At 39.5% G+C, this 13,760-nt stretch overlaps 1 protein-coding gene across 1 annotated transcript in view; it reads right to left on the reverse strand.

Moving 5' to 3' along the window:
* LOC111871075 (dynactin subunit 4) overlaps positions 1-4,877 on the reverse strand; it is an 11,528-nt gene extending 6,651 nt beyond the window's left edge. Inside the window, exons 1-3 of the mRNA XM_023863858.2 lie at positions 4,609-4,877; positions 4,228-4,477; positions 330-653 (exon numbers count right to left, since the gene is read on the reverse strand). Of these exons, the coding sequence (XP_023719626.1) occupies positions 330-653; positions 4,228-4,477; positions 4,609-4,737 (703 nt within the window). The 5' untranslated portion in view covers positions 4,738-4,877. The remainder of the gene's footprint in view (positions 1-329; positions 654-4,227; positions 4,478-4,608) is intronic.
* Positions 4,878-13,760: the final 8,883 nt, after the last annotated feature.

Genomic DNA, 13,760 nt, shown 5'->3' on the forward strand with positions numbered 1-13,760 from the left:
GTTAAAGAATTATCTATATGCTCATTCCTTCTACTCTTTAGATGAATACTTCAATGTAAATAGAGAATGATGTAAAATTAAGTTATATTAATTTTTAAGCTAAAATTGCCTGTACTTATATGTATGTAACATTTTGACTTGTTCTGTATCCATAGGTACTAACCTGCTTAGGATTTATAGAATGTAAATAAATTCAATTCAATTCAATATCTTCAGAATTTGCGTGATAGAAACCACACAGAACTAAATTCGGGATTGCTGGCTAGAATCCTAACCAGGTACCTCTCAAATTCAAGTGAGGTACATCCCCCATTCCCATCATGCCTCACCTTGCGCAAGGTCGACAGGCTTGATGTATATATCTGCAGGAAGTGAATCAACCTCCTCAACTGCCTCTGAAGGAATTATATCAGGAATGCTTCCTGTTTCATCTTTGATCCCCACGCCACCCAATGTAGGCAGACCTGCTCTCTTGCGTGCCATCATGGCCGTCAAACCAAACTTATCAGAGAAGTGCAAATAACTGCGACGAGGTATAAACTTCTTCCTCTCTTTTTCTTGTCTCTCCCGTAATGCCAGAACCTTATAGTGTTCCAGAAGGGAGCTGATTCGTGCTGCATGGACATTCTCTCTCTCTGGCCAACCCCCAGTTGCTGAAATGGAAATGGGCATTTATAGATTCAAGTGGACCACTGATTCTGTTCTGTCCACATTAAAATATTATTCAGTCAACCCATCTTTTTCAATTGTTCTCTCTTGAGCTATGATACCATTTTGTCCCACAGCATCATCCTCAGGAGGGAACTGACATATACCTCTGAAAAAAAAAATGCTGGGCTTCTATATATCTATACATTGTCATAAACCAGAAGATTCCATACCTCACAGTCACTGCTGTGAGAGCCTCAAGTCCCACAAAAATTTGTTGGAGAAATATAGATTTATATCTAAACGTATACAAAATATGTTTTTTTTTATCCAAACAGTTCAATGCCTGACATCTGCCCAAGAAATGTGTAACTACTTTCTGGGCACTCTCATATTAAACACAATCTGTAGCAGTTTCCTTCCAAACTATACATATAATGTTCTAATCTGTATTATTTGTCCAGCAAGGATCTGCAATGATCACTTGCACAAACATATTTGTAGTAAGCAAGTTTGACTCAACTCAGAAATATGAAAATCTTGAATACTTTATTCTTTCTAGAAACATTTTTCTGTTACATACATTTGTTATCTTCTGCAAATGTCCTGATCACAATATATAAGCACAAAAAGTAAAGCTATCTCTGTGCTTAACTAATGTTATGGCCCAAATTTGAGATTGAAGAGGGTATGGTATTACCCAAAAGCTAGAGACTTGCGAAAAGCGTTTCGCAGCTATTGCCATAAATTGTAAACACCGGGACTGGCAATTAGGTTAAGAATGTGACTGCACAGCAGGTCTATGTAATCACAGAGCAATAGCTTACCTCACTCGTTCACTGGATTTAATCGTAAGAGACTGCTTACGCAGCAATAAGACGCAAGGGGGTCCGCCCACAACCACCCATGAGAGCCAATGAGGAGGTGATTATGAGGATTGAGGACACTGAGGGGGAGTCACCTACCCTCTGTCGTCAACGCTGAATCAGCGAAATAAAACCATAAATTAGGGAATTTCGGGGGATTTGGAACATGTTCTATCACAGAATATTCAATTGTCAGCCAAAGGCTCTCTTCAACATGGGTCTGACCAGCGGAGGCAGTGGGCCGGCATCTTGTACTACAGGTGGGTTTGTTTACACATATTAGCCATGCTGATTGAGAATATCGTTGTTTCATGGTATTGGTGATAACAGTGTTGTTGAGCTATTGAATGTGCAATTTCCAGTGTACCCAGTGAGCCCTGAGGGTAGGGACCAGGATCTTGTAAAAGCCTAGGATATTAGTCAGGCAATCAGTGATTTATAGTATATATATCAAGGTTAGGGTTAGTGTGTTGTAGTAAAGATAGTAGGCGGGATTCAATACGTATAACCAAGGATAGAGTAGGTTAAGAGGTATAGGTAGTGTACTTATATATATCGAGAGTGAGAAATGTACAACTAGAAGATTTATGTTACACGAGGAGGGCTTGCATGGCCCATTAGATGAGTCCGAGAGAGAGAGAGAGGCTCCAGGCCTCCACCCCTGAAGGGGGAGAACGTAAAGAAGCAGAACGAGTAGTAAAGACTCTATGTAGTCAAGACTGAAGGACAGTCTTTGTAATATGTAAATAATGTAAATTATGTATATATATAATAATGTAAATAGACAGCTAGAATAGATAGGATAGGATGTACCGGGATTGTGATTCATACCTATAATCAACTTCCCCGCCACCAATCCCGATAATCCTGACCAAAGCGAGGGTTGAACTGACACAGGAGCAGTGGCAGCCTAAGACAAGAAAGACAAACAGGGATAGGCACCTGCCACACCGGCAGAGTTAAGTAGCCTAGATACCAACGCCCCTTAAGATATAATGATAAAGTGTATTAATAAAGTATTAAGTCGCTACCTGTAAGCTACGGGAGGAGTGGTCAAGGAGCAAGGACTACCTGCCAGGGAGTAGTCCCCACGATTGAAAGGACAGAAAATAGATGGTGGCAGCTTTTACCGAAAAGGAAACCCCGAACAGGAGAATCCTAGCTAAGGGTGAGCTAGGATGATTGTGATAACTCCTTACAGAGCAAGTGACGGTGGAGGCAAGGAAGGATCCCTCCACGGCCCCCTACTGGCGGCGTAACAGTGGCGGCAGAGGAGGCTACCTCCACGCCCCCCCTGCGCCGCTAGGGCATTACAACTAATTAAGCACTATGCTATGAAGACATATGGGGAGTGGATATATAGATCCACGTTATCTTGACGTTGGCTCTAGTTGGAGATGAATGGTCAGCTAGCTTCATGCCCTGAATACTTTAGCTCCAGGGAAAGAGCCCTTGGTACGCACTGGACAGGAGGCTGAGTGGGCCCAAGAACAGGTCTGGATGACGTAGAAAGGAGAAAAATCTCATCCCTACTGGGGCTCGAAATCTGACCCCTTGGCCATTAAGCCCACAGCTAATTGCTACAACTGTGCTATCCCAGCTTTGGGTGTACCTATATTTTTGTTAAATTACAAGCATATGCTATGACACAAGAAATCTGTAGAAATTAAACACACAATCATGTACCCAAATAACTGGACTGACATATATTTTAATCTGCAAGTGTGTATGTGGATGATTATGAGACATTCCTATGCACTTTTGCAGCAAAATATATTTTTCATTATTAAGGGATTCAAAATGGGAGCTCCTTCCCCAGAGTTAAAATGGCCACAGCCTGAAGCTGACCACTCACTTAGATCAAGTGCCAAGGTCAAAAATGCAAGGAGCTATACCTCCACTCCTCCATATGTCTTCATGTTATAATATAATGGGCACAGGGATAGTTTTACTTTTTACATTTCTGGTGAAATTCAAATCACTCTGATTCTGAATTCTGAGTATCTTTAAGATGTAGTATTAATCTGATATGGTCATATTCATATAATTTGTACAAAGGTGTTAACAGTTTTAAATTGAATCTGAAGAATTCTAGTCTTGTTACTCATTTTATGTATTGGAAGAGTATTTTGTGAATTTTAATAGGAAGAGTAAACTTAATGCTGGTTATTTTCTTGGGTTTTAGTTGTATTATTTTATTATATCTGTATGATTAGCATTGTGCTGTATTTTATTGTTGTTTCTTTTATATATTTGGAAGTGTATTTTGAGTATTTTTGATAGGAAGGGTTGAATTGATACTCGTTATGTTTTTTATGATATCAGTAGTATTATTTAACATATCTGTATATTGACTTGGTACCTTGTACTGTTTTTATTTATGTGTTTTGTTTGACTTTTCCACATCCTCTGAATGTATTTCTAGTATTGGATTTATGGAAATAAAGACTACTACTACTACTACAATCTCTGGGTTATAATAAACCCATACTTTCACCTAAAGGAAAAACTGTGATGTGAAATGAGGTCCCACTAACATTACAGTGTTTCACCATGTGACATGATGGTAAATTATATTTATTAATATGACTACATTCATTCAGTTATTTTTACATTAAACATTAAAAACTGTTTTAAAACTGAATAAAAAACATCCTTAGTACCTGAAGTTTGAAACTATTATACCATACAATGGCCCGCCACATATACTCACCAACTGTCTGATCTGGAAGTCCAACATCCCTCGAAGTCCATCGACAGAAACCACAAGCCAAATAATATGCTTTCCGAGTCACAGTCTTATTTGGGTCATCAGGATTTTGTGTACTTATATTTGTTGACCGTGTAGATACAGTATTTAAACAGCTCGGGCAATCTAGGCAAGCTGCACATCGATTCTTCTTAAGGCGAGCCTCAGAAGAAGGCAAATTCTCCAAACAGTTAGCACAGTAGTGCGAATCTACCTACAGAAAATAACTTCACATCAGTTTTCACGCAAACACAATTACACCGTCTTAAGTTCTAAAAAGATATATATACTAGGTTCATAGGAGACAAAAATGTCATTACACTTCATAAAACGAACATGACTTACCTCATGACATACACAATAACCGCACCTTATTTTCAGACAGTGTCTACAAAAATATATTCTGGAGATGGGTTTCAACGAACCACAAGTACAGTTATACCGCACAATATCAGGCTGTAGAAGAAATGCCATTCTACCTAAACAGAAATAACAAACTCACAAATTATATGTCACACTCTGACATTTTCGACACAATCATTCGAAACCCACAACGCACACAACCGCACTGAGAATGAACTACACTCGCTCATCCGTTGCAAATTCAGTGTGCCGCTCCGTGCTATTAGTGGGCAATATAGCCACCGTGACGTCATGAATGCATCACTGCTGCCTCAATATTCGTAGGCAAGTCTATTGAAAAATTATGGCTGCCGCCAGTGCCGAGAGCAAGGTCGATAAAAAGGTATGCTATCATTCCACCACCCTTTGTGTATTGCCCCCCTCCCAAAGAATCACTAGTTCAAAAGAATAGGTATAATTTGCAACCCTGACCTCTTAGTCTGCAGAGGTTATTACTCCATTCTTCTTTGAGCAGAGTTTAATATCACTTCACTCATATCCATTATGAGGGGTATGGGTGAAGTGATATCAAACTCAGTTCCAAAACAAAAAACACGTGTCAGAACATATGGATATAACCTTGCATTGAGTACACTCAACTCTCAATTATCCGGGATAATGGTGGGGATGGAAATCACGATTAATCGAAAACCCGGTTAAGACAAATTTTATTAAAATTAGTACTGTAATACTGTACCTTCATAATACTATAGGCCTACCTGTATTTAAATTTATTCAACCTCATTTTTATGTCATCTCATGGCCTATTTAATACTTTTCTTTTTACATTACACTGAAGTATGAATTAGTTATTTAAATCACAGTGTTCAACAACATCCAACACTTTTTACGAATATTCACACTTAACACACTGTCGTTTGCTTTTTCGCGGCATTTTCCTTTTTACGGATATCCGTACGAAGGCTACGTAATATTAGCTTGTCACTTAATAAACTGTTCTCTTCACTCTCAAGATCACTCAAGATAGTCTAGTAAGGATTCCAAATGATTAAGAGCAGCACCGTGTGATATTTTCTTACTAGCAGCACCATCCACCTCTTCCTCATTCTCCCTTTTTTTTCCCGCTCTTCTGGCTGAACCCCCACTGAACTTGATTTCGTCACCGCTTAACATTTCGAAGCCCGGCTCACACGAGTTTCTGTTGAATAATTAACACAACACGCTTCCTTTCACACCCTGACATTTTGCTAACACACTTGAAGATCGATACAAAGAGACTAACTGGATCGGTGTATCTGTCCTTGAAACTTTCCACAAATCCTTGCATTCTTTCACCTCTACCCTAGAACATTTTGTTAGCATAACGGAACCAAAAAATGCAGAGCTCGGTTCACACTAGTGCGAAAATAGTGGTACAACTCACCATGTGAAACAAAAGTGAATGAAAATTAAACAACATATAAACCTCAAAAAAGCCCCGGTAGTCCCGGTTAAGCCGCAAACCGGTTTATCCGCCCCCGGATAATCGAGAGTTGAGTGTATACTCAATTTTGTAGGCATGATGATCCCCTTGGTGTCGGTTTCATGAAGTTTACAGTGAACAGGTAACATGTAGGATTTGAGGTTCTCAGTGTGGTTATGCAGAATTCTTTCCTCTAGAGCGGTCCATTGAAAGCTAATCAACGCTTCAGAGCTCTGCATATTACTGGCTTCATGGTGGTTTCTTGTGTACCCTGATGCAACTTGGGGGGGGGTCAGATTCTGTTCAGTAAAGCAATATGACATGAAAGGTCAAGACAACTGAAGAGGAGGCTGCTAGAAATGCATGAGAATCATATGAAACACATAAATAAACTCCATGGGCTAAAGGTGGAGTTTTTAATGTCAAAGTACGTGTCACATATAGCAAAAAGAAAAAAAAAAAGTACAGCTACCCCTGTCCCAGGCCGTGAAGGTCCATAGGATTGTGAGACATACAGGGTTCCACATTATTTAGACAATAGGCTCAAAGATGGCGGTAACGTTGTCAGCCTTATGTGCCAACCACGCTTTACTCCCTATGAAAATTATTTAATTAATTCCTGGTACTCATTTCTGTTAGAGGCTGAGTGAACCCCAGGGCCATAGTGCAGCTGGAAGGGTTAGGTCAATTGAAAAAAACCCAATGACTCATCAGGGCTTGAACCCGTGCTCTTCTGGCAGTGTCACATATAGTAGCCACTATTATTTAAAAGTTTAATCTATTTTAAACTCTTGATAATCTGCTAAGTAAGAAAGTTGAATATGAAAAATCTAAGTAAGAAATGTGAAATAAAACAATGTTTCTTCAAGACACTCCTCTCTAGTGGAATGTCAATTTATTCAAATAAACCATTTGTTTTTGTTTTTCTTTCCACAGTACACTTTTATATTACAAATGCAGCTGGACAATTTACTTTAAACCTATGATAAGAATCTAGCATCACAGAAGAAATAAAATACTTTACAAAAGAAAGAAATATTCTAATGGCATACAACATTAGTCTTTACACAACCACTTTAAAATAATATTTTTTTTATTGACTCTGTATAAAAATAGTCACTCTTGAAGAACTGCTTTCTGCTCTACAAATGTGTCTAGTATTTCTCAGAAAAATAAGTAGTGTAAAACTACATTCAAAACTGGAAGAAGCAGTCTCACAAGGTATATACACATTTGTAAAAACATTTAACATAGTCTAAACATTAGAAATAGGCAGACAGGTATTGCTAAACAGTATGATCCAAAATAAAATGTATCAAAAGATAGTAGCAAGTGCAGCAGATATGTGATTTTGGCATTGTGCTATATGTACATGGGAGTTAGCCAGCCTAGTCAGTGTAACAATTAGGCTGCAGGCTAGACAGGTGACCCAGGTTTCAATTCCCAGCATAGTAGAAATTCTTCTCTTTACCACAAAGCCCAGACTAACTCTAAGGTCCAACCAGTCTCCTACACAATCGGTACCAGGGGCTCTTTTCCCAAGGAGTAAAGCAGCTGAAACAAGATGATCACATGACCTCCATCTAGCATTGAAAGTTAAGAAATACTGCAGCTATACCTTTACAAAAATGTCAAGGCTCATAATGAGCTGCAGTGCCAATCCTTTACAATTTACCTATTTGTTCATATGGTATGAAGTAAAGCTACCTATGTAACAGGCCGTGGAGGCCCATAGGGTGGTGAGGCATCGAGGTTCCCACAATTTCTATACAATTGGCCCACAGATGGCAGTGGGGTTGTTAGCCATACATGCTGGCCACCCTTTAACCCCAGGAAGATTACTGATACTCATTTCTGTTAGAGGCTGAGTCGACCCCAAGGCCATAGAGTTGCTGGAAGGATTAGGTCAATTGAAAAATCCAATGATGTCACTGGGAATTAAACCCGTGACCTTCAGGCTTGTAGAATAGTGCCTCAACCATGAATACATTAGATACAGGTAAAAACAAAGTTTCCTTTGTACCAAATACCACACCTCATAGGTGTGTGCAAGAAATATTACTGCATTCTAGACCTTAGCACTACATACAAGTAGACATGAGTGGTCAGCTACATACTCTTAGCCACTTCACCCTTGCAGAAAAAAGACTCACCACACATTACAAAGAAGGCTTGGTGGGCATTAAAGAGGTGATCTGGATGTAGGAGCAAAAAGAGATTCTTGCTGGGAGTCAAACCTTAACAATCGAACCTTTACCAGTCACATTACTATACCATCCAGCCTCCTACATATGTTACGCTTAACTTCCTCACACCGTAAGCATTGTCAGGCCACAACTTGCACCACTTTGCATGAAACCTTAAATTAAATTATGCTATACATAAATGGAACGTACCATGAAGGAGGCAGCAAGTTCCTTTGAAAAGTCAGTAAATGCCTACCACTCTACATGGTGTTGTTGTGATGAACAGAAATACTGTACAAACGAAGAGAGCATTTGGCTTCAGTGTTCAGGAAGGCCACTGATACAAAAATATTTACAATTAAGACAAGTTTGCTATGAATGTAATAAATGTTTCAGTATCAATGTAACAACTTCATAGGTTATGTAGCAGTAGTTATCCACTTGAGATCTCTTTAACCTCTAGTACCGATATATACAGACACTCGTCTGTACCTACAGTGATACAGAGACAGATCAAACTTCAAATATTGGTCACCAACACAATCTATGTTGACATCAATAGATATCATATCCTTTTATTCTGTCTACTACAGATCCATCTACTAGTAATATACTTTATTTTGGGACACACTGTGTTGTGTGGACAGTATCCAACAAGGCACACTTAATCACTAAAACTAAGCTATGCCCGTTAAAAAAATAACAATCTAATGAACTAGAATAGTAGTAGCTACTGTACAACATGCGTTTTTACAAAACCATCAGCATATTCAGTTAAAGAGTTACTATTTTTTGGGATGTGACACCATTAGTCTGGTAGAGGCTTACTGATGTTTCAGTATAATTCACTGCCTCTGCCACTGCGATCTTCAGGATCAAAGTGTGAGTTGTGCAAGCAAGCAGCAACGGCAGTAAGGTTTACTCTTTGATTGGCTTAGATTGAGGCAGTATCTTCCTCTGAAAGGCCACGCCATGGCTCAGTTACTTACCAGCTACTCACTACAATGGCCAAAATTCAATTCCATGTCTGTTCATGTGGCATTTGTGGTGGACAAAGTGAAAATGGGCCATGTCTTCTTCAACCCCTGCCAATTCTCATTCTAACAAATGCCCGATTTCTCTCATCTGTCATTCAGCACTGGTATAGCGGGCCATAAACTAAGGACCAAGGGACCCAGTCACATTGTACCCTATGAATAAAAAAAAATTCCTCTCAAACATTGGTTAATGTCTACCAGACTTCACAACATCACATACCAGAAGACACTACTCTTCATATTCACCATTATTGGAACATCAAATTTAATTAATATATTCAATTGCTCTGGACAAACATATTTCAGATACAGATTCAGGTAGTATGAATGTTATAACCTAATTTTTGTTTTACATCATCACCTGTGCCTTCCTTTCTTCAGTATGGTTTTGTTTACACAGAACATAAGACATATCTCTCTCTGTTAGATCATGTTCTCTGATTTCTCAGGGTTCTTCAATAGAGCCAAACCATTCTAAACCATGTGTTTTATGTGTATGGGCTGAGTCCATATAACATCCAAATTATAAGGAACTATGGCAAAGGATAGAATGATAGGCAGTAATGCATATTGTAGAAAACATTCATGCTCTAAGCAGAATTTGGACTGACAGCTGTGTGCTTCAGGCTTTGTGGCTACCTGAACTGCACCAAAACCTTGAAACAGATCTATACCAATTAGCAAAATGTATCTTGCATCAATTTGTCACATTTCCTTGACTGTTTGGGGCAAAGAAAGAGTACTCATCTCCACCCACTTCCAAGGTTAAGAATGCAGAATTTTCTTACCTAATTACTGGTTCAGTATACTATGCTTTTATCAACTATATAGGTTAGTCCTGAATTACCATACGGTCATGAATAATGCATTGGGATGTTGGTGGAAGGAAACAGTTCACAAACATTTCTAGTAAGGATCAAATCCTGGCCATCCAGGCTACTGTCAGGCACTTTACTGAATTATTATGACTGTTAAGAGTGTAAGTATCTGTACTATTACAAAATCATATCCTATTTGATACAAAACTGGAATCAAAATGCTTTTCAACTGATTGTAATTCGAAACCTCAAAACAGATATGACATACCAAAGCCACAATAGCACTCAGTAGAACTTCATGCAAAGAATAATGCTGAAATTTTACAGACAAAATTAATTTGTCACATTGCAGTCTAATGGATTATGACACCATACTCGTACAGTCTTATAGGTGGTTACCAATGTTTCAGAGCAATCAGCTGCCACTCTCTTCAGGATAACAATGAAATTTCTATGACATTCAGCAAGCACATCTACTGAGTGGAATTACAAGGTGGTTCAAATATGACTGGGACTGATTTTTTTGTAAACAAGCCGCACTTCGCAGCAGCTGTGCGACCTTGCGAGAGTGAAGCCACAACCTCCACCATCCCTCCTGTTAGGGATAGAACCTATTCAGTCCTGTCTGGAAGTTGCTAGCATGATGAGAGAACAGAAGCTATCATGAAACGTGGAACAACGCATTGTGATCAAATTCCTCGGAGAAAACATCCAGTCCACTGAAATTCACCAGTCTCCAACAACAATATGGGGAAGAGTGTCTCTCATGGACCCATGTGTTTGAGTGGTGTAAGTGCATCAGAGAGGGCAAAGCGCCCGTGGAGAATGAACCGCATGATTGTTGGCTGCGAACATCCATCACTGAGTCGAACATTGATTGTGCAGACGTGCTTATTCGTGAGAATAAGCGCATCACTATCAAGGAACTTGGAGTAAGATCCAATCCAAGCGGAAGACAGGTGGAAAGCGGGTAGCCTTCTTTCAAGACAATGCACGCTCCCATATGGCCAAAACAACAATGGAAACCCTTCGGAAATTGAAACGGAGCCTTCTGACACATCCGCCGTACAGTCCCAATTTGGCCCCAAGTGATTTCTACCTGTTCGGAAGCCTCAAATCAGACTTGCAAGGCTGTAGTTTGTGGACGACGCTGTCATCCAGACTGTTCAGGAGTGGATACGCCGCCAACCACAAGTCTTTTTATTTTGGGCATCAGGATGCTTCCAGAAAGTTGGAAAAAATGTGTTGACTCCGGAGGGGAGTACGTTGAAGACTGACATGTGCAAGTAAGTGTTTGGCAATTACGTTTTTTTTTTTAAATCAGTCCCGGTCATATTTGAACCACCTAGTAAAATCTACATGAATCAACCCTTCAGAATCTTAAAATACACTTCCCTACTGCAGTCTTTTTCACATACTTTCCTTATTCTAAAAAAATAAAAGTATGCTTATGATATCACCATACTGTCTGTGTATCCCCTTTATCAACATTTAAATGCCTGAACCAATCGTTATGAAACTTAGTATCTATATCATGGCAGATAAGCCCATCTCAGTGGTGTGCTTCATAAATCCCTCCCATCAGTCTGTCTGTTGGTGTATCCTCCTATCATTGCCATGCAACGGCTTGGTAAGGACGTTACCACAGCAACAAACATACAAGCAAAAAGAGAAGAACTGTTACACACATCATTTTCTATGTGGCCTGTGTCATTTCAAAGGAAAGTAGGCCATTATTTCGTGTTTAATATTTGTCATACCAAAACAAACTGTGCAACAGAATAAGAGTATATTGCACATATTTAACAGGTGAATAAATTTAACTATATTCACGTAAATTTAAAACGAGCAAAGGAGAACTACAGCCAATGAACACAAATTCTACAATTATGGTCTCCTGAGATGAGATTGTGTGGTCCAGTAGAAAATTATCAATGCTTCAGAGTAATCTGCTGCCTCCAACTGTCCTAAGATGGAAGCAGAAGGTAACTCTGAAACACTGGCATACTTCCTACCATACAGCATGGCATAAAATTCCAGGAGGCAGTAATCCTCATATTTCCTACCATAAGAACTTCAAATCCCACATACCTTCAGGGTTTCTTACATCACTGAATTACAGAAGAGGGCTTGATCTCACAGAACTGGTTAATAATTTCAAAACAATCACTTCAGTATGTTTCTCCAAAATGTAGGTAATTATATGGCAGGGTTTATGATGTCATAACCCGGAAGCCCACAATGATAACCACTACCAAGGCAACTACAATTTGCATCAACAATTAATTTCTGTTAGCCTTTAAAGAACAGAATGTTGTAAGCAATTTTTGTGTATCAAAATTTTCTTTTGCTAACAGTGACATATATAAATGTTTATATGTAACAACTGTATACTGGGCTCCTCATTATTTGTCAAAGTTCACCCTTTTTTGTGGACGAAATGGCTTTATGAACTTTTCAGTGCAGTCATACACATCCAGAAATTCCTATGACTGTGTGTACAATATACAGGTTAGGTCCATGGCCCTTAAAATGGTTAAACAGAACTGTTCCGGAAGAGTAACATCAAGAAAATTCTGGATTCAAACCCACTGTTACCAGCAACATTTCTAAATACATAGTTGGTCATTGCTAACAATAATGTCATTATTACTATAATGTTTTAATGTGCTCCTCATGAACTGTAAACATTTGGACCAAGTTTTTAATACATATTTTCATATGTTGGAGTTTTCAAGTCCTGAATGTAAAAGGTTTTGTATCTGCAAGCATATCCAATTAGAGTTACACACATTTATATATATATACACACGTAGGTCAGTCAGAAAGTTCCCGGAATTCCCCTGCAGATGGAGAACGAGCAATAAGATAGCGCACACACTGTTGTGGTGGGAAGCTCAGCATGTCTGCTCGCAGGCGCAACAGGTCTGGACAGGTTTCAGTGTGCAGTGTCGTTACTGTTCTGTTTCAATAGACGTGACTGTTGGTCATTTGGCGCAATGTCGCAGTTCGAACAGCGTGCAAACATCAAGTTCATGTGCAAATTGGGAAAATCTGCTTCAGAGACGCTATTGGCCCTGTAGCAAGTTTACGGTGATACTGCACAAAGAAATTCGCAGTTTAAAACTGGTTTATCCAGTTTCAGAAAGGGCAGGAGACATTAGGGAATGACCAGCGCAGCGGGAGACCTTCGACATCCAGAACTGAAGAAATGACTGGAAAGTGCAACAACTGATTCGATGTGATCGAAGAATGACCATTGCAGAGTTGGAGCAAGAAGTTGGTACTGTTACTGGACATTTCTAAGTGCAACTTTTGCAGAGGTTGCATGATGTGGTTTGGAGGAAGCGGCACGACAAGTGGCAGGGACAGCGGTTTCTGCATCACGATAACATGCCGAGCCACACATCGCTTGTTGTGCAGCAATTCCTCACCGAGAAAAACATTCCTGTCATCACTAAACCACTGTACTCTCCGGATCTCGCTCTGAGTGACTTTTGGCTGTTCCCTACTCTGAAAATGGGCCTCAAGGGGACAGGTTTCCCAACCATGGAGGACATCAAATCGAATGCGACGGCTGAGCTCCAGAAGATTCCAAAAGCAGCCTTCCACCACTGCTTCCAACAATGGC

The sequence above is a fragment of the Cryptotermes secundus genome, unplaced genomic scaffold, assembly GCF_002891405.2.
Source record: "Cryptotermes secundus unplaced genomic scaffold, Csec_1.0 scaffold73, whole genome shotgun sequence".
Taxonomy (NCBI): Eukaryota; Metazoa; Arthropoda; class Insecta; order Blattodea; family Kalotermitidae; genus Cryptotermes; species Cryptotermes secundus.